We start from the raw sequence: 23,435 nt of genomic DNA on the forward strand, positions 1-23,435 counted from the left end.
TTCCTGCTGCTCCCCTTACTTGTGGTCTGTCAAATAAATAAATAAATCTTCAAAAAATAAATGGTATACTGTAGAATATGTGAATTATATCTCAATAAAGCGGTCTAAAAAAATAGGATTGGTGTCACCTATCCCATAAGACTAATAATCTCTGTGAAGCCCCTAGCTGATGGTTCTTATTCAACAGCTTTCACACATACAGAAAACTAGGTCAGCATAACGACCAGGCTGGGACAGGCCTTGCCTGAACCACACCAGGGCATCATTTTCATGATATTGTCACCTAATTTACACATTTAAGAAAGAAGAACAAAAACCTATTAATCTTCTCTCATTCACAACCCAATGAAAACATGATTATGTTAGAAGAAAAAAATGTTATTAAAAATACAAGAACTTTCTAAAATTCTAAAGGACTTTCTAAAGATTCCTACTTTTGATAAAGCACTGTGATTAATGAAAAAAACATTTCTGGTACAGAAGAAGTAGAATAAGTCAAATTCCTAACTAGATACTGTTAAGCATAACCAGCAAACATCAATGTCAGAAGGGCAGAGAAGGAGCCATAGGTCTTGATGAAAAGTGCTGAAATTCTTACTTAACAGGCGACTAGGAAGTGGTGGGGTCATTGCTGGAATGTGACAGGAGGTAAGACAGAGTGGCCCTGTTACGTTAGGAGGTTATGACCCTGTATAGATATCCAAAGCTGAGTTAGATGTTTGATGATGATCCTGTACAGATCTGACATCACTGTGGATAAATATTACAGGTGACACAGTAGCAGAGGAACTCACACACGATTCCCGAAAGGCTGAAAAATACAACTAGTACTAATCTAATTTTGCTTTGCAGACAATTTGATCTCAGTCAGTAGAAGAATCAATGAAGAAACTAAATTCAGCTAATGTGAATTTAATTCTAACCAATGAGGCAAAACCAACTGGTTGAAGTAGAAACCTAAGAATTCCAGGCCACTCAGTGAAGAAAGTGGTGCCATGGGCCTTAAAAAGATTCAGGAGGAAAAAAAAAAAAAAGATTCAGGAGGGATGCCTGGGTGGCTCAGCGGTTGAGCGTTTGCCTTTGGTCCAGGGTGTGATCCTTGAGTCCTGGGATCGAGTCACACATTGGGCTCCCTGCATGGAGTCTGCTTCTCCCTCTGCCTGTGTCTCTGCCTCTATCTCTCGTTCTCTCTCTCTCTCTCTCCCTATCATGAATAAATAAATAAAATCTAAAAAAAAAAAAAAAAGATTCAGGAGATTTGGAAACCAGATGTAATCCACTGACTAGGGGTTTCAAAATGGAGAGAAGATAATCCAAGAAGATATATGAACATAATCACTGATGACCCCAATGGGAACGAACAGCAAGCATCTTGAGAATGCTGGTGAACTCACACAAAGAACTCTGAGCATCATAAAAAAAAAAAAAAAAAAATGCACCAAAAATAAAAGGATATCCTTATACTGATAAGACAGATATTGAAGTACTGACCAAATACACCAGCAAGCAGGAATGAAAGTCCAACTCTGGTCACCTGCCACAGACCATTACAACACAAGACACTAGTAGATCCTATAAAAGGTCAAGTTTCTTGGTTTCATTAAAACAGGGACAACGGCAGATTCTATAAAATGTAAAAGTCGAGTGAGTGTGAAATCATACCTGGACAAAATTCTGAATGCAATTAGCAAACAGATGGTATTTGGAAGGCAGTACGGGCTCAAAAAAGAACAAGTCATGCCAACCCAATCTCATTATCTTTTTTTAGATATGCAACGTAGATCATGAGAAGCTGCAGGGGAGGACTTTAGTACAAAGACCTGGATCGTGCTTTTAGAAAATCTGCAGATAACATGAAACTGAGGGTAGGGGGGTGATCAATATACTAGATGACATAATAAGGATTTTAAAAGATTCAGATAACTGTACAGATGGTGTATGACAAAAACCAAAAGAAACGTGCATCCCCCCTCCCCCCACATACCCAAACCCTGAAGAAGGATAATTACAGGGTCACATACTAAAGTCATTGGGCTTTAGCAAATACAGGAAGGGGCCTCGTAGTTGTTTCTCCCTGGTGGACAGCTAAAAGGAATCACTCATGAGACTATATTCTAGAACTTTCAAAAGGACAGAGACCTTTGTTTTCTTTACTACTGAACTCCAAACTCCCTTAACGTTTGCCTCACAGTAACTACCCAGTAAACCTTTGCTGAAGGGGTATTTTTGGAGATGCCCAACCTGAGACCAGAGGGCCAATGGATTTAGGCGCTGCAGAAAGCTAAAACCATCAGGAAGATGGGCAGACTGAATGACCTATTACTGCAACTTGCCTTTCTTCCCCATCCTGAGTCACTTGAAGCCTCACTTGCAGTCCCCATCCTGAGTCACTTGAAGCCTCACTTGCAGTCCAAGAAAATGTTATTCTTCCTCCACAGAATCTGTTCCACAGACTCTGATTCCTACAGATCTGTCACCAACTGTTTTCCTTCTTTTTTTCTTTTTTCTGAAGTAGGCTCCACGCCCAACACAGAGCCCAACATGGGTCTTGAACTCATGACACTGAGATCGAGACCTGAGCTGAGATCAAGAGTCAGACACTTAACTGATTGAACCACCCAAGTGCCCCCATACCAACTGTTTTCTTAACCCATACCTCAGGGGAAAGCTCCACCACAGCTACATTTAGATGCTTGGATACAAATTTTCATACAGCAAATAATCACTGGTGTGGAGCCCCAGAGCTAAGGACAATGCTAACTACTAAGTAAGTTCTTCCCTTTCTTTTCTAGTCAGGAAAGTATACTGGAATACAAGTGTGTGAGAATGCTATTATTACAGGGAGACTCAAGCACTTGCTGTCAATTATTTAAAAATCAATCAATAAAAATGTAAGTTGCCTGCAAACTTCAGAATCTCCATCAGTTGTGAGAAATTGGTTCAATTATGCCTCCAATGAAGGCAACATAAGGAAACCATTCATCTGCTCAGCCCAGTCATGGCAACAGTTCACTTGCTCTGCTTTGTCTTTTGCCACTTTTGCCCTCTGCCCAACATACCACATATTCTCACCAACCTGCAGCTGCTCAGTGGTGTTAGGTCTTGTTCATGTAAGCTCTTCCCTCTGCCAGGAATGTGTCTCTGCACTTCATCCAGCTAACTTCTATTCATCCTTCAAAACTCAGTTCAAGAGTCACCTCCTCCAGGAGGGCTTCCCAGACAGATACCCACACTCCCATCTCCTACCCCCTTCCCTACTCTCCCTCATACTCTGAATGTTATTAGAGCACTTACCACACTGTTGGTTTCTGTATCTATTCTCTCACGAGGTGGTAAGCACATTGGTAGTAGGATCATACAAGACATCCCTCACAGGTTAGTTGCATACATGGATAATTAATGAACAAACTCACATCAGCTCTCAGAACAAGTATGCCTTTTAGACTCTAAAGAATTTAAGTAACCTGCCCAAGATCACACCATGAAAAGCCAGGACCTGAACACAGGTCCATGATCTTTCCCTAACCACCTTGCTATTCCACTGTCAGAGAAGGACGACTACAGTTATTTTATAATGACAATAGCACCCTTGCTCTAAACATTCTCTTCTGGTCAGTGATCTACTTTTGGAAAGGGCTACATTTCCCTCAACCTTAGAATGTTCTTGTAGGGTGTGACCCGCTTCCCAGGAGCCCTTTCCAGCCCAACTACACCAAGAACATGGGAGAAATCTGCAGTTTTCAAGGAGTGGAGACACCCACCTTAATCTCCTCGCATAGGTACCAAGTATTCCATTTCAAATTAAATCCGAAGGATCAACTCACTTCTTAAAAAGAGGTAATAAGCAAGAGAGAAAAATGGCTAAACACAGACCTGTTTTAAATCTTTTTGCTTATAGGAATGTTCTTTTGAAAATCAAATTTTATGAAAAAAATGTGTGAAATAATTCACAAAATAAAGTTCATCCAGGCCCTCATCGTTCTCCCTAATAACCATCAAGGGAAATAAGGGAGCTTCAATTACTGGCACATTTTGTCCTACTTGTCTCACCTTTCTTATTTTAATTTTATACTTTTCCTGGTAACCTAATTGCAAAAGTCTCAAGAGAGTTGTTTTTAAGATCAGACAAGCACTGTTTTAGAAGATACTGTAACTCATAGAACTATTTAACTTATGCTATAACCAAAAATCTCATTTAAATCCACAGAATGAAGAATATCATTAAGTGGAATTCACCAAAAGTTTATTACTTGGGTCCCCCTTACACTCTCAGTGATACACACCAAAACAAGCCTTTGATGAGGCTTACACAGCTGGGGTAGTGCCATGAGCAGACTCAGGTGTAGAGACCTCTCTCTGGCGTCTGAGAAACAAGGAGAGCTGCATAATGGCCAAGTATGTGGGTTATCTTAAAATACACATCATTAACCAGGCTCTTTATCCTCATCCTGGTCTAAGGCCCATGTATCTGCTCACCAAGCCCAAAAGATCCCCCCTTAAGGGCTGCCTGGGTGGCTCAGTCAGCTAAGCAGCAGACTCTTGATTCTGGCTCAGCTCATGATCTCAGGGATCTGAAATATTTTTTTTAAATTTTTATTTATTTATGATAGTCACACAGAGAGAGAGAGAGAGGCAGAGACACAGGCAGAGGGAGAAGCAGGCTCCATGCACCAGGAGCCCGACGTGGGATTCAATCCCGGGTCTCCAGGATCGCGCCCTGGGCCAAAGGCAGGCACCAAACCGCTATGCCACCCAGGGATCACTGGGATCTGAAATCTTTGATCCAGCTGTGATTCAGGCTCCTCCACTGAGCCAGGAGTCTACTCAACGATTCTCTCTCTCCCTCTGCACCACCACCCACCCCCTCCCCACTCACAAACTCTCTAAATAAATCTTTAAAAAAAAAAATGCTCCCCCTTTATAGTACCTGGTCTTCCACTCTATAACCCTCTCTATGTACACTCCAAGCAACACATAGGAGATACAGGTTTGTAAAATGCATGCACATCTTAGAGCTAGAGGTCAATAGGCAGGTGGCCTAAATGGAGTGAGGCTTTAAACCCTAGCTCAGGGGCACCTGGGTGGCTCAGTTGGTTAAGCATCTGCCTTCGGCTTGGTCATGCCTTCCGAGGGTCCTGGGATCGAGCCTGCCTCTCCATCTGCCACTCCCCCTGCTTGTGCTTCATCAAATAAGTAATTAAAACAAAACAAAAAACCCTTAGGCTCAGGTAAGAGCCCAATTCCCAACTTCCTCTATGGAGCTTGGAATTCTGATTGGGCCTTGACCTCAGTGTGTCTAACACATGTGAGTCACAACAACTTTGTGAATCCTAGCTCTCTATTCCTATGATGAGACAACAGACATAAAAATGCCTCAATTGCAGGAATTACTCTGCAAACCGGAAAGTTTTTAGAGCCCAGAATACCCTATGTAATTTTAAGGTACTGATGTGTGAACTAGGCCAAAGGTATGTGCCCGTGCAGGGGCACGTGCATGTGGAGATGAGAAAGCTGCAAGGCCTACTCAGCCAGGATTCAGTCTGGTTTCTTTCCTATTCCTCCACTGGTAAGCATTAAAAGCATGTGGGTCCTCCCTAGACCTGGTCCCTGTCACAAGCCTCAGATGCTCACTCCTTTATAGCCAACATGAGAGGGAGAAGTAATCAGACTCAATCAGACTCAGGCTCCATTGCTTCATCCTTCGGTCTTGCAGCCCTGCCCTACTCTGACCTTGGGGTGAACACAGAGAACAGAGAACGATCACTAGCGTAACCTCAGTTTCTCCAACATATATGCAATTTAATAATATCAACAGAGTATTCAGCTGTAATCACATTACAATGATATTTACCTTGTAGCTTGTGGCTCACAAAGCATTTTCACATCTTATTAACAAACTAGGATTTGCGGCACTGTATTCCATGTTCTGACACGTTAATATTTAGGGCCCATCTCAATTTATGTATTTTATACCTCATTAAAAAAAAACATGAAAAATATACAGGACTGTTCTAAAAACATGAATTTTTAAAAAATCCTTTTTTCCCCCTTAAGTAGTCCTTCTGTTGTTCTTCTGGGGTTTGTGCTCATTTATGGTCACTCCAGGTTTACCAGATGTCTCATCAAACTTCTACGTTCTGTGATATGCCCTCAACAGGCTTATCAATCAACACTGACCTTCAGGACTTTTTGGTTCAGAACACCACTCTTGCTAAGCTTTGCAAAAGTTTTTTTTTTTTTTTTTTTTTTTAAAGACAGTTAATGTTTGATTTAAAGAACATGACTTGGCAATTAAAATGCTCAAGTTCTATTTCATGCTATTATGTAATTTACAAAGTCTCTATCAAAAAATAGATCTAGGGCAGCCCGGGTGGCTCAGTGGTTTAGCGCTGCCTTCGGCCCAGGGCGTGATCCTGGAGACCTGGGATCAAGTCCCATGTCGGGCTCCCTGCATGGAGCCTGCTTTTCCCTCTGCCTGTGTCTCTGCCTGTGTCTCTGCCTTTCTCTGTCTCTCATGAATAAATAAATAAAATCTTTAAAAAATTAAAAAATTAAAAAATCTAGTAAGGTCTGAGATATTTTAAACTCTGCCTAGCTGAAGAGGAATCCTAAGACATTTATTGATGTCTCCTCAACTGATCGCGATGTTAGAAATATGGAACTGTACAAATGGCTATGTGTCTACCTGTATGCTCATTTCATCTTTAGGTAATGGATCTTTATTAACCATCATCATCTTTCCTTATTGGAAAGAAAACCAACTACAGGGGGATCCCTGGGTGGCTCAGGAGTTTGGTGCCTGCCTTTGGCCCAGGGCATGATCCTAGAGTCTCGGGATCGAGTCCCACGTCGGGCTCTTTGCATGGAGCCTGCTTCTCCCTCTGCCTGTGTCTCTGCCTCTCTCTCTCTCTGTGTTTGTCTCTCATGAATAGATGAATAAAATCTTTAAAAAACAAAACAAAACTACTGTGAGAGTAAACCTAAGAGAGATTATACCCTGGGAGAAACAAAGAATATAGGAAGGACAAGAGTTGTGTGGGACACTCACAGTGGATCTTCCAAAATTACCCGGTTCTCTTATTCCCCTGAATAGAACTTGAAATGAGCAGTTACTTTGTAGAAACAAAATTAAAACCAAATGTCAAAAGACCCAAAAAACCAGCCTTGTAAATTTTACCTCTAATGCCAAGGCGGTCTTGTCATAAGCACAGGGTACTCTTTTCTGGATGGCTTTTGCAAAGACAGGTCCATTCTGTGTGGATGGCAAAGGGTTGATCGCTGCCCCAGGAGTACTGGAAACTGCAGGTAGAGGAGTTGTGGTCTGAGGTTGAGCATATGCATGAGCAGGTTCTGGGATTCCGTAACTGTTGGAATTCCTATTCCCGTGCTTTCCATGTGGTGAGGATCTCACAAGCTTTTCAACATAAGGAACAGGAATCATCCCAATCCGGCCCTCCTTGTTCCGGGCACTCCACCACTGTTCTTCAGGCTTCTCTATTATCACCAGGATCTCACCCTTTTTAAAGGGCAGGTCTTCAGCATCATTCCCAAGAAAATCATAGAGAGTCCGTACATATTCCAGATTTTCTTCTGCTGTAGGCAGGTTGGGTGCTGATACAGATCCCATTGGTGGGCTTGGGTACCTTCAGAGAGAAAGAAAATTAACTCTAAGAGAAAAAATCTTGATACCAGTGTTTGTCAAATATTTAAATAAACCATTTTCCTCTATGATGAATTATTTCCCTTGCTAAATTCTCAGTAGTAAGAAAGTTCTGTCATATTGTTTTATGTTCTGCAGTCTGTACTGCAACAGAATTTAATATCCTGAATAGACCTTGTTAAATCACAAGTACATACACACACACACACACAATCTGTTTCACAGGAACCTTTTGTTTACAGAGATACAGCTGGTCTGAGTTTATTTATTTTAAGATTTTATTTATTTATTCATGAGAAACACACAAAGAGAGGCAGAGACATAGATTGAGGGAAAAGCAGGCTCCTTGTAGGGAGCCAGATGTAAGACTCGATCCCAGGACCCTGGGATCATGCCCTGAGCCAAAGGCAGATGCTCAACCACTGAACCACCCAGGTGCCCCCAGATTTATTTTTAAAATCTTAAGTTCAGTCCTTCCTTAGGACTCTGGAACAACCACCACACATTCTTCCTCCTGGTCCTAATCTATAGTAAGCATCCTGCACATTTCCCTGGGTACCCAGAGAGAAAATGACAAAGGTTTCTGTGTCCCTCAAAATACAAAAACCAGAAAAGGGTTTATACATAAGCCAATTAAAAAAGATAATGAAACCCACATTACATTTTATGCAGGAATCATCATCTGAGCACCAAAATGAAAACATAGGGACCTTTTCACTGCAGAATTCACAGGCAAGAAAGCATCAGTCCACAGACACCACCACACGCCTCTGCTGTGCTCAAGAGATCAACATGTATTGGCCAACAAAGCTGCAGAATGCCCTCCCAGAGATAGTTCTAGGAGTGCAGTCTCTGCTCTCCTCTAATACCCCATCTGTAATGCCTCTTTTGGAAAAGAACTATAGAGGTCTCTCTTCACCTAAGAAATGTTTTAAGAAGTTGCAAATGTACCAGCTTTGGGGAAAATAAACTGTCTTATCATTAGCTCCCTCCCACACCTTAACTTTTCTAAAGTACAGAATCTACACCAGAGTAACAAACTCTGGGCTTCACCCAAAGAGCCTGCACCTCTGAAGTGACTCAGCTTGCAGTACCACCAACAGGGCCTAAATCTAGAGTAGCCTTGAGAGTAAGCTAGGATAGGAAATGCCTGTTTAACCACCGACTATGGTTTCCGATTTATCTTTTTTTTTTTTTAAAGATTATTTTTTGAGGGATCCCTGGGTGGCGCAGCGGTTTAGCGCCTGCCTTTGGCCCAGGGCGCGATCCTGGAGACCCAGGATCGAATCCCACGTCGGGCTCCCGGTGCATGGAGCCTGCTTCTCCCTCTGCCTATGTCTCTGCCTCTCTCTCTCTCTCAAAAAATAATCGTTTTTTAAATTTTTATTTATTTATGATAGTCACACAGAAAGAGAGAGAGAGAGAGAGAGAGAGAGAGAAAAGAGACACACACCATGCGAGTGAATGGAGGAGCAGAAGGAGTAAGAGAATCCTCAAGCAGTCTCCCACTGAGTCAGAAACCCAACTTAGGCTTCGATCCCAGGACTCTGGATCATGATCTGAGCTGACGAAGCCACCCAGGTGCCCCTGCTTTGTCGTCTATTAGCTCATGGCCACTCTTTCTTTCCTTTAATTAATGATCTAAAAAGTTACTTCATATAATAACGTGATCGTTTTATGTTTGTGTATTTTTTTTTCCTTCATAAAAAGTGCCACCATAGGGACACCTGGGTGGCTCAGCGGTTGAGCGTCTGCCTTTGGCTCAGGGCGTGATCCTGGGGTTGGAGGTTCAAGTACTGCATCAGGCTCCCCGCACGGAGCCTGCCCCCCCACCCCTGCCCTGTGTCTCTCATGAATAAAATCTTAAAAAAAGTTTCTCATATTCGATTTTTTAAGAGAGGGAGGGGCAGAGGGAGAGAATCTTTTTTTTAAATACTAGCATTATTGACTTTATTTTTTATCTTATTTATTTATTTGACATAAAGACAGCACAAGCAGGGGGGATGGCAGAAGAAGGGAGGAGAAGCAGGCTCCCCGCTGAGCAGGGAGCCCAAAGTGGGGCTCAATCTCAGGACCCTGGGATCATGACCTGAGCTGAAGGCAGATGCTTAACCAATAGAGCCACCCAGGAGCTCCAGAAGATAATCTTAGCAGGCTCTATGCCCACCATCCTGAGATCATGGCCTGAGTCAAATCAAGGGTCAGATGCCCAACCGACTGAACCACTCTGGTGTCCCTCGATATTAGATTTTTTGTAAAGCCTAGATTTCCAGGGACACCTGGTGGCTCAGTAGTTGAGTATCTGCCTTTGGCTCAATTATGATCCCAGAGTTCCGGAATCAAGTCCTCCATTGGGCTCCTTTGCGAGAAGCCTGCTTCTCCCTCTGCCTACGCCTGTGTCTCTTATGAATAAACAAAATCTTAAGAAAAAAAAAGCCTAGATTTCCAGATTAAAGAACAGGGACGTTTTTATGGTCCTTGATACACACTGCCACACTACTTTCCAAAAGGCAAAACTTACATCTTTTTAAGTATAAATGACTAGCTTAATATAGTATACTGACTACTGAATTAATAGCAGTAGATGTACCATGCCATGGTGATTAGGAGCTTGATTTAAAACCTCTAAGATCGGGGGATTCCTGGGAGGCTCAGCAGTTAAGTGCCTGCCTTCAGCCCAGGGCGTGATCCTGGAGACCCAGGATCAAATCCCACATCAGGCTCATTGCATGGAGCCTGCTTCTCCCTCTGCCTCTGCCCCCCCCCCCATGAATAAATAAAATCTTAAAAAAAAAAAAAAAAAAAAAAAAAACCCTCTAAGATCGGGATGCCTGAGTGGCTCAGCAGTTTCAGCGCCTGTCTTTGGCCCAGGGTGTGATCCTGGGGTCCTGGAATCGAGTCCCACATCAGGCTCCTGCATGGAGCCTACTTCTCCCTCTGCCTATGTCTCTGCCTCTCTCTTGAATAAATAAAATCTTATTAATAAATAAATAAACAAATAAATACAACCTCTAAGATTTTATTGCTTATTAACAACATGGTAACTGAGGGGCAAACTGCTTAATATCAATACATTTAAAAAAGAGCAGGAGTAGTAAGTAGCAGGAGGAGCAATAGAGTTGACACTTACTACCTATGCCAGGCACTGTTTGTAGTCTATACAGATGTTAAATTACTTCATCCTCTCACAATCCTGTGATTATCCCTATCTTACATGCCAACATAGGGTTAGATTTGTACTGAGGCAGTCTAGTTCTAGAGTACTCAACTCATAACCTCTAAGGTAGTCAACCTCAGGAATAAACCCCATGTCTTTTCAGTGTATGGGGATTAACGTCAGATTATGTGTGAAACATGCACTATAGTTCTTGGCTGTCACTAAGCATATAATTAGCTCCCCACCCCCACCCTCTCTGAGGTAAGCCCTGCCCCTATTTCATGGACTACATAAATCTCAGATACTATACTAAAAGCACAATCAGGGATCCCTGGGTGGCTCAGCAGTTTGGTGCCTGCCTTTGGCCCAGGGCGCGGTCCTGGAGTCCCGGGATCGAGTCCCACATCGGGCTCCCGACATGGAGCCTGCTTCTCCCACCTCCTGTGTCTCTGCCTCTCTTTTTCTATGTCTATCATAAATAAATAAATAAATAAATAAATAAATAAATAAATAAATAAATAAATAAATAAATAAATAAATAAATAAATCTTAAAAAACAATAAAAGCACAATCAATTCCATCTTAGACTGCTTCCAAGGGTATTTCATTGTCTGCATAGTTAGAAAGTTTAAAGCAGTTCTACAACATAAATTACGAGGACACTACTAGTATAGCTTCAGCTGTATACTATAAAACACTATAAAATTCAACTGCCCAGGTATCCATTAGATTTATTATGTACTAAGAACTCAGGAGACTGGGCAGCCCCGGTGGCTTAGCAGTTTAGCTCCGCCTTCGGCCCGTGATCCTGGAGACCCCGGATGGAGTCCCACATTGGGCTCCCTGCATGGAGCCTACTTCTCCCTCTGCCTGTGTCTCTGCCCAGCACCCCCACCCCCCGTCTCTAATAAATGAATAAAATCTTAAAAAAAAAAAAAAAAAACCCTCAGGAGACAATTAAAAACGAGTTCTTAAAAAAAAACAAAACAACAACAACAAAAAAAAAACGAGTTCTTGCTCCTAAAAGACTGCCAATTTAGCACAGGTAGAGACTGGAAAGCAAATACAGCACAACAACAGGTAATTAAGGTGCCTTGACAAAAGTGGATAGAGTCAGGAGCACTCAAAGAAAGGACTGAGTTCTGTTATGGGCAGGAGAATAGCTGAAGACTAACTCCCTTTGGAGTTGAAAGATTTTGTTGAAGACAGGCTTACATATTTTGGTTCTAAATCAGAAAAAGACTAGAGGCCCAAAGGTTCAAACTCTCCCTTTCCTAGCCTCCCCACACTTCATGGGGCACACTGCTCATTCCTATAAGCACAGACCAGGAGCTTTGCTAGCCAGGCCCTTAAGGTTGACAAACTTCTCTAAAAAAATATATGAAAACCTTTCTTAGCTTCAGCACACTATACAAAAACTGAATCTGGCCTAGGAGTCTGCAAGCTATGGCCTGTGGGCCATTCAGCCTCCTGTATGGTTTTGTAAATAAAGTTTTATTACAACACAGCCAAACTCATTCATTTAAGTATTGTCTATGATTGCTTTTGTGATGTCAGGACATAGTTGAGAAATTGTGACAGAGACTATATGGCCTACAAAGCCTAAAATATTTACTATCTGGCCCCTTACTGAAAGTTTGCCAACTTGTTGTCTAGACTACTGGGTTAAAAGAGCAGAGAGTGCTTTTCAACTTTCAATACTTCCCTGGTAAAGGGGGATGTATGCAAATCTAACAAAGATGGAGGATGGCTTATACTTTCTCCACCATTATATTGCTATAGTGAATGTGAGGCTCATTTCCTGATTTTGTATATGCTCAGATATCCCTAAAATTGACATCAAATCAATCTTCCAGCCACATCCCTGAAGTAAATTCAAAATCTTCTACCCCATATCCTCAACTCATGTATCCACCAAAATTCCCTGCAAATTACACATCAGTACCACTGTAGATAGGAAACCATGATGATGCCAGGGCAGATTATCTTGTCCCCACAGCCCAAAGTAATATGTAACATAAAATTAGAACAATTCATTGTTCTCATTTTTAACATGCCTTGCTCAAGACTAAATAAAAGAGCACCCGTAAACTCCTCTTTAAATTTTACATACAGGGATCCCTGGGTGGCACAGTGGTTTGGCGCCTGCCTTTGGCCCAGGGCACGATCCTGGAGACCCAGGATCGAATCCCACGTCGGGCTCCCGGTGCATGGAGCCTGCTTCTCCCTCTGCCTGTGTCTCTGCCTCTCTCTCTCTGTGACTATCATAAATAATAAATAAAAAATTAAAAAAAATAAATTTTACATACAAAGAGGTTTCCAAGTTCATTCAAATACTCTAAGACCCATGTTTCTCCCTGTCTTGTGCCTATAGTCCACAGCACATTGAGTAAGACCTCGATGACTACCTGGATATTGGCCTGTCAATGAACTTCTCTTTAGACTAAAAAGTACTACTCTCAGCTTCACATATAAAGCATTGATAAAACATTTTCTTTAAACCTGAGCGTTAGTATCTTTTTTTTTTTTTTTTTTTAAGATTTTATTTATTCATGAGAGAGACAGAGAGAGAGGCAGAGACACAGGTACAGGGAGAAACAGGCTCCATGCGGGAGCCCGATGTGGGACTTGATCCCAGGACTCCAGGATCATGCCCTGAGCCGAAGGCAGACGCTTAACCGCTGAGCCACCCAGGTGTCCCACGTTAATATCTTCTAAACTTAAAATTTCCTTCATGCAAAAAGAAGGAATACAACTTCTGGGAGGAGAATTTCAAAGGTACTGGTAATTTAGCTTTTTAAAGGGCTCACATGGGTATTGAAGACTTTTCTTATTATGTACATGTTTATATACCCTCTTGTATGTACACAAATATTTCACAGTAAAAAGTTTGAAAACAACACAAAATAGAGGAGAATAAATTCTTTTTTAAAAAAGACTTATTCATTGGGGCACCTGGGTGGCTCAGTCGGTTAAGTTCTTGACTCTTAATTTCGGCTCAAGTCATGATTTCAGGGTCCTAAGATTGAGCCCCACATCAGGCTCCCCACTCAGTAGAGAGTGTTTATCTCCCTTACCCTGCTCTCCTTCTTAAATAAATCTTTAAAGAAAGATTTCTAAAGAAAGAGAGGGAACCCGACACTGAGCTAAAACCAAGAGTCCAATGCTCAACCAACTTAGTCACCAGGCACCCATAAGAGAATCAATTCTAAGATTAGCTAAAAACAGCACTGAGTACAAAGGATCTCACCCTTCCATCCTTAGATATTCACACCAGCGCTAACAGCTCTGTCTGTGGCTGCCTGTCCACTCCCTTCCACAGCTCTTCTGCTCATTCTGTGGATTCCATCTAAGTTTAGACTCCCAAATCTACATTATTTAGCCAACTCTCTTCTCAATTACAAACCCATCAGATTGCTAAACTTTGCTTCCAGTAAGCATCTCAAAGAGTCTCCCTGTTGAAAACAATCATCCCCCCTCACTCTGATCAATTCTCTTCTATTCTTTCAATTAAAAGCACCACTGAATCATCCCTGAAGTCATACTTCTTTCCTTACCGTCTATATGCAATTGCCCAGCGAAGGAAGACTACTAATTTCCACTTTATAGTCCCAAAGTATGTGATCTTAGTTCAGCTTCTTACGATCCCTTCTCCTATAACAGCCTGTAATTAGTCTAACATCCTAGACTCTTTTCCAATCCCACACCAGAACAGTTTCTAAAAAGTAAAACTGGCCATAGCAATTCTCTTCTCAAAAGCTTTAGATAGCTCCTACTGTTAAACTCATTCACAAAGCACAGGAGGCCCTTTACAATTTAGCATTATTCTTCCTACCTACCTCACTGTCCATCACTCACGTTAATTTTAACTCTGTGCCTTTCCCAGCAGGCACTGCCACCACCTTTTGTCACCTCCTTCTCATCTCTTTCAAGCCTTCCCTGACTCCTCCATTGATCATCCTTGCTGTTACACTCCCAACATATTCTATTTTTTAACTTGTTCAATATACTGAGCTTCTCAAGGGCTAAAACCATTTACTCCCATTATATGCCCTGAGACTAGTATTGGGCTTTGGTGTAGAGTAGGCTCAATATAGTGAAATTCCTAATAAAAATAAAATGCCAAAGACATAGGGAAATTTTTCCCGTTCCTGTTTCTATCCATTTTTTTCCTTCTGAAAACACAAAAACTTCAGTACTCCAATTCCCTATATCTGATTTAATTCTGTTATACAAAGAAATCCTGTATGCCATCTAGTTTGCTATCCAAACCTCTTCAGTTCACCACTGTTCCACTCATGCTCTCAGTCATCATTCCAGACTAGTTGCCACATGCCTAGTGGCCCCACCTTACTTGGTATGATCTTAGCTCAGACTCTAAAATAATCTGAACTCCCACTAATAAGCACTGTCCCCTTTTACTTATCAGGAACAGCTAAAATATTTTAGCCTGAAGGAAACCTAGAAATAATGTAGTCCAATTCTTCAGGTTAAAAAGAAAAATCTCTGTATTTGAATTTTAAATAAGTCACAAATCAAATGGCTACCAGTACTTTACATGCAATGGGAACACAACTCTTAACTAGGCAAGCTTCCATCCCCAGCATAACCATGTTCTTGTACCTCATCTGAATCAAATTTAGATTTACGCTACTCCTAAGAAGAAAATCAAAGGCTTATTTACATGCCAAATTCTATGCTAATCAAAATTACTGGTAATCCTCCTCCCCCACTCTGGACTTTTAAAAGTCCAGATTTGAGTTCCCTTAATTATTTAGAACAGGGGATGTGGGAGAAGTGTGACCATGTTGCCCGTGGCATCCTCTGGTCCATGTGGGGCTTGGCTTCTGCTTCACAGGAGGGCACTCAGGTTAAGCTGGGAACCCCTTTTCAACTACTCTACCATAGTAGATAGCATAGAAATGGCCTTTAAAAAATCTTCTCAAGTAATCTTCTCAACAATGGGATAGGGATTGTTGATTCAATGTTAGTTCCATATTACCAAGTATATAAGATGTGTAATGTCTGTTGACAAAATCAAATAATTTCTCTAAGGGTCCCGCTTGCTTTAGTTAAAATTTAGAATTTAAATTTATAATTTTTTTTTTAATTTTTATTTATTTATGATAGTCACAGAGAGAGAAAGAGAGGCAGAGACACAGGCAGAGGGAGAAGCAGGCTCCATGCACCAGGAGCCCGATGTGGGATTCGATCCCGGGTCTCCAGGATCACGCCCTGAGCCAAAGGCAGGCGCCAAACCGCTGCGCCACCCAGGGATCCCTAAATTTATAATTTTTTTTAAAGATTTATTTATTTATGAAAGAGAGAGAGAGGCAGAGACACAGGAGGAGGGAGAAGCAGGCTCCATGCCGGGAGCCTGACGTGGGACTCGATCCCGGGACTCCAGGTTCGCGCCCTGGGCCAAAGGCAGGCGCTAAACCGCTGAGCCACCCAGGGATTCCCTAAATTTATAAATGTTTATACTCAAATAGGAGGGGAAAGCCACCACAGGTTGTTTATCAAATGGATTATAATATAAAAATTACACCCACATCCAGGGTGCTTGGGTGACTCAGTAGGCTAAGGGTCCAACTCTTGGTCTCGGCTCAGGTCATTTTCTCAGGGTCCTGAGATCAAGCTCCTTGTTGGACTCACCGCTCAGCACGGAGTCCGCTTGACCCTCTCTCCCTCCTCCCTAGCACTCAGGCTTTGTCTCATAAATAAATAACATAAAATCAAATAAAATAGGGCAGCCCCGGTTGCTCAGCGGTTTAGTGCCACCGTCGGCCTGGGGTGTGATCTTGGAGACCCGGGATCGAGTCCCACGTTGGGTTCCCTGCATGGAGCCTACTTCTCTCTCTCTCTCTCTCTCTCTCTCTCTCTCTCTGCCATGAATAAATAAATAAAATCTTTAAAAAATAAATAAATAAAATAAAATAACATAAAATTTTAAGGAGCACCTGAGTAGCTCAGTGGTTGAGTGTTGGAAGTCATGATCCCGGGAGTCATGGGATCTAGTCCCACATCAGGGAGACTGCTTCTCCTTATGCCTGTATCTTGACTTCTCTCATGAATAAATAAAATCTTAAAAAATAATAATAAATAAGAATTAAATTTTAAAATTATACCCACATGCTGAAAAAGAATCCTTTAGTGTCGGGGATCCCTAAGTAGCACAGTTTAGCACCTGCCATTGGCTTAGGGCATGATCCTGGAGTCCCGTGATCGAGTCCCGCATCGGGTTCCCGGCATGGAGCCTGCTTCTCCCCCTACCTGTCTCTGCCCCCACCATCTCTGTCTCTCTCATGAATAAATAAATAAAATCTAAAAAAAAAAAAAAAAAATCCTTTAGTGTCACTCAAAATCAACAAAAGCCATCTGACAGGATATGACACTTTTTGGGGGTTAAATTTAAAACCCACCACAGGTGGGGATCCCTGGGTGGCTCAGCAGTTTAGCGCCTGACTTTGGCCCAGGGCGCGATCCTGGAGTCCTGGAATCAAGTCCCACATCGGGCTCCCGGCATGGAGCCTGCTTCTCCCTCCTCCTGTGTCTCTGCCTCTCTCTCTAGCATAAATAAATAAATAAATAAACAAACAAACAAACAAATAAATCTTTTAGAAATAAATAAATAAAACCCACCACAGGAACACTACAAATACAAAAAGTAATTAGTAAGACAAACTGAGAGGACACAAAGTTACAAATGTACCAAGTCATCTTTGCTTTTTCCTTTCTCTTCCCTCATCACCCCCCCTCCCGTCAGTAACATCAATCTTAACTCCAAAACAGGCACCTCCAAGTCACACCTCTACATCAGCCTTGTGACTTATATGTCATCAGCCACCATCATTTTGCACCCAGATAATTGTAACAACCCCACTCCCCTGCTTCAAACTCCTTCCATGGCACCCACTGTGCTTTTTTTTTTTTTTAATATTTTACTTATTTATTCATGAGAAACAGAGAGAGAGAGAGAGAGAGAGAGAGAGAGAGGCAAAGACATAGGCAGAGGGAGAAGTAGGCTCCATGCAGGGAGCCCGATGTGGGACTCAATCCCGGGACTCTAGGATCAGGCCCTGGGCCAAAGGCAGGCACCAAACCGCTGAGCCACCCAGGGATCCCCCCCACCCACTGTGCTTTAAATAAAATCCAATTTCCTTATCTTGACCATTACATCTCTTAACTCTTCTTAGACCCCACTCATTCATTTAAGTACCACACCCCCAACTCAGTGGCTATCTTTCTCATCTCAGGACTTTCTGTAAGCTCTTCCTCCACTCTTAGCCCAAGCCTTCCCAAGGCTTGCCTCTTCTCTACCCTTAGGTAGCTTTGTGCTCTCTGATCACACTACGTCAGGTAGGTCCCTCCTATTATATTCTCTGCTCAGCTTCATTTCCTTCATAGTATTTATTAATCTTGTAAGTATTTTTTACTTATTTTCCTACTTTTCAGTTTTGTCTCTTCCAGTAAAATAGAGACAATCTGACATTCATTGCTCTCAGTCCCTATCACTGGGATATAACTCTTGTAAATATTTAAATAAAAATATAAAATTAAAAAAAATATATATATAAAATTAGGGGTGCCTGGGTGGCTCAGTCGGTTAAATGTCTGCTCTCGGCTTGGGTCATGATCCCAGGGTGTTGGGATCCAGCCTCACATAGGGCTCCTCGCTCAGTGGGGAGGTCTGCCGCTCTCCCTCTCCATCTCCCTCTCCATCTGCCTCTCCCCCAGCTCATGCTCTCTCTTGCTCTCAAATAAATAAATAAAACCTTATAAAAATATATAAAACTAAATGTTATTCCAATAACAGACTAGATTCCAATAACATTCCAAGATCAGACTAGAAAACAAGCATCAATCCTTAAATTCCGAGGAAGTCATACAGTCATAATTTTTCACTAAGCAAAATTTTAAAATGAACTTTTACCTAAGGGGTATGAAACTCTGGCCTTAAGAGCTCAGTTTTGCTGCCTAGAAAACTAAACCACTTGATTTATCTTGTCTGGGGTGTGAAGAAGCATTAAACTGACTTGCATTTGGCCAAGGCTTTACATGGCACCTCTAGTTTTCTACAAAGGCTGAAATATCAAACCCATCTTCAGATTTCAGGCTTGAGGAAGACAATTCAAAGATTAAGTAAATCCAGTCTGCATCTAATTCTACCAGAATTGTGATCGCCCTCTGAGATACCAGCAGAAAATAAAAAACTAAATTACAGCAACATGCCTGGGGCAGACAGTGAAGAGGAGAAACAATTACAGCTGCGTGTAAGTGGGAGGGTCAGGGAAAGGCCCCATTATTTGAGGGGTCTGGAACAGCAGCTAAGATTTCAATAGGTGAGGAGTGGGGTAGGGTTAGGCAGTCAACTGAAGAGCCAGCAGCCCACCTGGCAGCTGGAGCAAAGGTACAAAGGTGTGAGAAGGTACGCAGGAATGGCTACCAGGAATTAAGTGAGTTGCCTAGCGGGACTGCACTAAGGGAAGAACAAGGTGGGGAATAACAGAAAGTTATGTCTGGTATCTGGGAAGACACATGTGTGAAAAATGTGGAGTTGTTTTTGTTGGGTCACGGGAACCCCTGCAGCATATTCCTTTTTCTCTCTCTAGTCTGCAGCATTATTCCTTTCTCTCTCTCTCTAGTCCCTAGAAGGGGATCAAACCATTTACTCACACCTTCTGAAACAGCTGTATTATAGTACCTGTTACCTCAAAGCAAGCACAATGCCTTGCACATATAGCATGGCTTAGTGCATGAAACTAATGATATAATTCACCTCCATGAGTTGGAGAAGTAATCACTTGAACATATTAAAAATCTCATTTTAGTTGGTTCTAATACTCTCTCCAACCTCTTATATCAGAATATACCATGCTCCACGTCAACTCCAATTACCAGCATCTTTGGGGACCTGGAGATTTCACCAATCAGATTCTTGGTGCTTAGGCCTTTGTTATAACACTATTTGATTTATAATCACTTTCTCCCAGTTTTTAAAGTCCATTTAGTTCAGCAGTTAATCTTATAGTCATTATACTGTCATGGCTTTGTTTCTTCTCTCTTACTCCACAGAAGCAACACTTAGGCATCCAGTGGGTGCTCCTTAATTATTATAGCTTTTAATGGTTAAAGCTCAGTGCAACATCTTATCAGCAAATCTATAAAATCAGAAACAGGTCATTCCAAAAAAAAAAAAAAAATCTATATCGGCAGCCTATTCCTTTTTTAAAAAAAAATTTTTTTTTTAAATTTTTATTTATTTATGATAGTCACACAGAGAGAAAGAGAGAGAGGCAGAGACACAGGCAGAGGGAGAAGCAGGCTCCACGCACCAGGAGCCCGATGTGGGATTCGATCCCGGGTCTCCAGGATCGCGCCCTGGGCCAAAGGCAGGCGCCAAACCGCTGCGCCACCCAGGGATCCCGGCAGCCTATTCCTTTTAAACATAAGTTCAAGAACCAAAATGGACAGCAAAATACTTTTTATTTAAAAAAAAATTCCAAGCAATTTCTTCAGTTCAAATTTGACATAATTTAAATAAAAGAAACGTGAAAAAATACTAAAGACAAATTAAAGCAAGTAATCAAATAAAATAATGCATTTACTTAGAAAAGAGAATGCTGCTTGCTTTAAATTATTAAACTTACAAATGTACAAAAGGTATACCTAAAATTAAACTAGGACAGAATTAAAGTATCGCTCAAAAATTTCCTTAGTAATTTACATCCTAGCTTCATTCTTCTTTAGAATATAATCAAATACATTTCTGGCCTATTAATGGTCCACCCTGGGGATAAACTATAAAATAAAAACTCAAAAAATGCGTCCTCGGGGATCCCTGGGTGGCGCAGCGGTTTGGCACCTGCCTTTGGCCCAGGGCGTGATCCTGGAGACCCGGGATCGAATCCCACGTCGGGCTCCCGCTGCATGGAGCCTGCTTCTACCTCTGCCTATGTCTCTGCCTCTCTCTCTCTCTGTGACTATCATAAATAAATAAAAATTAAAAAAAAAAAATGCGTCCTCGCTAAAGCCAATGCATCATCTTCTTAAAATTTCTGTTAGTTGGGATGCCTGAGTGGCTCAGCGCTTGAGCGCCTGCCTTTGGCTGAGGGTGTGATCCCGGGTTCCCGGGTTTGAGTCCCACATTAGGCTCCTTGCATGGAGCCTGCTTCTCCCTCTGCCTGTGTCTCTGCCTCTCTCTTTCTGTGTCTCTCATGAATAAGTAAATAAAATCTTTAATAAAATAAAATAAAATGTGTTAGTTATAAAACAAAAGGTGTCTAGGTAATTCAAATTTAGCACCAAGGTATCCTACATAGTTCCGCCACTTCACTGTGAAAGGTTTTGTTCCTAAACGCTCAAGCATTTTCATTTGTCGATTATTCCAAAGGCTGCAGTCCAAGAGTTCTTAAACTGGAGCAGGGAGCCCAAGAACCTTGAACGGTGTGCAAAGTTGTGTGTACGTGCATTTTTACGGAGGGAGAACGCCACAGCTGCCCTGAGATTCTCAAAAAAAAAAACAAAACAAAACAAAAAAGGCTTAAAAACAACAAAAACGTCTCGATTAGGATAACCCAATAGATAATGTGACGAACGGCACAAAGCGGGCATTTTAACCAGGCAACCGCCGTTACACAGGTTTAAAACCCATCCCCTCATCCAACAACCCAGACCCTGGCACTAGCCTTCCGATCAGAATGCCTTCTGGAAAACAATTTGGTTCAGAATGGGGTGAAAGGAGTTCAATCCCGCTCCCCCCACCCCCTACCCGGCGGTCGATCCCCCGCGAACCAGCCCCTGCTGTTCTCGACCCTCCGCCGCGGTCCGAGGGGGGCTGTGCGCGCGGGGAGTGCGGGCGCTCGCGTACCTGGGCGCGGGCTCGATTAGGGTGGTGGTGTCCAGGTAGTGGATCTTGTAGAACTCCAGCAGGGCCGGCAAGTGGTCAAACTCCTGGTCCCCGATCTTAAAACGGCGGTTGGGCAGCGAGTTGATGATGTAGTGGGAGACCCGCGAGTTCTCGGACACCGACAGCACATAATCCCCAGGGCAGGTGGAGGAATCGCGAACTAGGAACATTCCGTGGCGCTGGCCCTGCAGCCGGGTCTGCGCCTCCTGGCGAGACACCGGCCCCATGTACCAGGCGGAGCGGTCTGAGGAGTCGAACCTGGCGGAGGACATGGTGTCTGGCCGGGGCTCTGCGGCGACTCGGGGCGGCGGCTGCTCTCGGCTGTTCTGGACGCCTTCGCCCGACAGACGGCTCTGCGGCCAAGGAAGGGCCTCTTGGCACACCTCGAGGCGCGCTTAGAGGGCCGAGCCAGCACCTTCGTCTCGGCTCCGGGCCCGCAGCATCCTCTGCCGCCGCCCGCCTGCTCCGGGGCCGCCTCACGGACGGAGCCGGCCCGGGGAATGCAGGGCACAGCCCGAGGTCGGGGCGGGCGAAGCTGAGCCGCAGCGGAGGCCGCCCCGGGGTTCTGGGGCTGCCCGGCGTACCGGGGGTGCCTCCAGCCACTCCTGGCCCGGAACGCGCGACTCCGCGCCCCCCACGGCTCTGCACTGATACCCGCCGCCACGCGAAGCACCGGACTCCCAGGAGCGTCGCGCCTCCGGGGCGGTTTCGCCCAGCCCGTTCCCAAGAGCCACAGCAACAAAATGGCGGACGCGGGACAAGCGGCCGGCCACCTCCCCCTCCGCTCAGCGCGCTCGGTCTGCGCACGCGCGAGCTCTGGCTCTCAGCTGCCGCCCAGGCCCGCCCCGTGACGTCGCGCGGCGCGGCCAATCAGGAGCGCGGTCGTGACGGTCGGGGCGTGCGCCGCGCTCCGCCGCTCCCGCGTTCCGGGAGGAGGCGGAGGCGGCCGGGGAAGCGGGGGAGGCGAGGAGGTAGAGGCGGCGGAGGAGGAGGTGGCGGTAACGGCCACTCCCTTCCTGGGCTGCGGTGCGCCGCCGGGGGCGCTGCCGCTGCGGGCTCCCCCCCAGCTCCGGCTGGAAAACAGCTGGAGTCGAGAGGGAGCGGCGTTTCGAAAACCTGCTCCGCGAACAAAGCAGAACGTGCATGCAGAACCTCTGGCCGTGGAGGCGTGGCACTGAGGTGACCTGGCTGGCCCAGGGGCCCCGGGGGACCCGCGCTGAGGGAGACCCGCGGGCGGACACGCCTCGGTGGGTCGAGGTGGCTCTGGAAGGACGCGACCGCGGGGGCTGACGTGACCAAAGCCGAGGTGGCCTGATAGGCTCAGGGACCCAGAGTGGCCGGGAAACTCGACAGCCGCAAAAAGGGGTTGCGAAGGTCGGAGCGACAGGATTGAGTGGCCCGAGGAAGTCCACCTTTTGGTGCAATCTGGCCATCATTAGCGTTTAACTGATGAAATGCGGACTCCCCCGGGTGTGGCCCGAAGATCTCGTCCGGCTCCAGTTCTGCAGCTTCTCGAGCTAATCTCCTCGCATGCCCGCCCCCTGGCTGACCTGCTTCGGCCGGTCGTGGTGGCCTGTTTCTCCACCCTGCCTCCCCTCCCCGCGATGAAATTTTAAGAGATCAGGGATCTTGTCTGTCTTGCTCGCTTCTGGGCCTAGCACAAGGTCTGGACCTGACCTGATGCTCAAATATTTGTTGAATGAATTGAC

At 44.0% G+C, this 23,435-nt stretch overlaps 1 protein-coding gene across 3 annotated transcripts in view; it reads right to left on the reverse strand.

Moving 5' to 3' along the window:
• The window catches only part of CRKL (CRK like proto-oncogene, adaptor protein), a 40,952-nt gene extending 18,419 nt beyond the window's left edge, over window positions 1-22,533 (reverse strand). Inside the window, exons 1-2 of one of the 3 annotated variants that reach the window (XM_038575971.1) lie at window positions 21,688-22,531; window positions 7,178-7,643 (exon numbers count right to left, since the gene is read on the reverse strand). In XM_038575971.1, coding sequence (XP_038431899.1) covers window positions 7,178-7,643; window positions 21,688-21,998 — 777 coding nt within the window. In that variant the 5' untranslated portion in view covers window positions 21,999-22,531. Of the gene's footprint in view, window positions 1-7,177; window positions 7,644-21,687 lie in introns of all 3 variants that reach the window. The other 2 variants (XM_038575972.1, XM_038575973.1) reach the window with 2 other exon arrangements.
• Window positions 22,534-23,435: the final 902 nt, after the last annotated feature.

Source organism: Canis lupus, chromosome 26, assembly GCF_011100685.1.
Source record: "Canis lupus familiaris isolate Mischka breed German Shepherd chromosome 26, alternate assembly UU_Cfam_GSD_1.0, whole genome shotgun sequence".
NCBI classification, from domain to species: domain Eukaryota; kingdom Metazoa; phylum Chordata; class Mammalia; order Carnivora; family Canidae; genus Canis; species Canis lupus.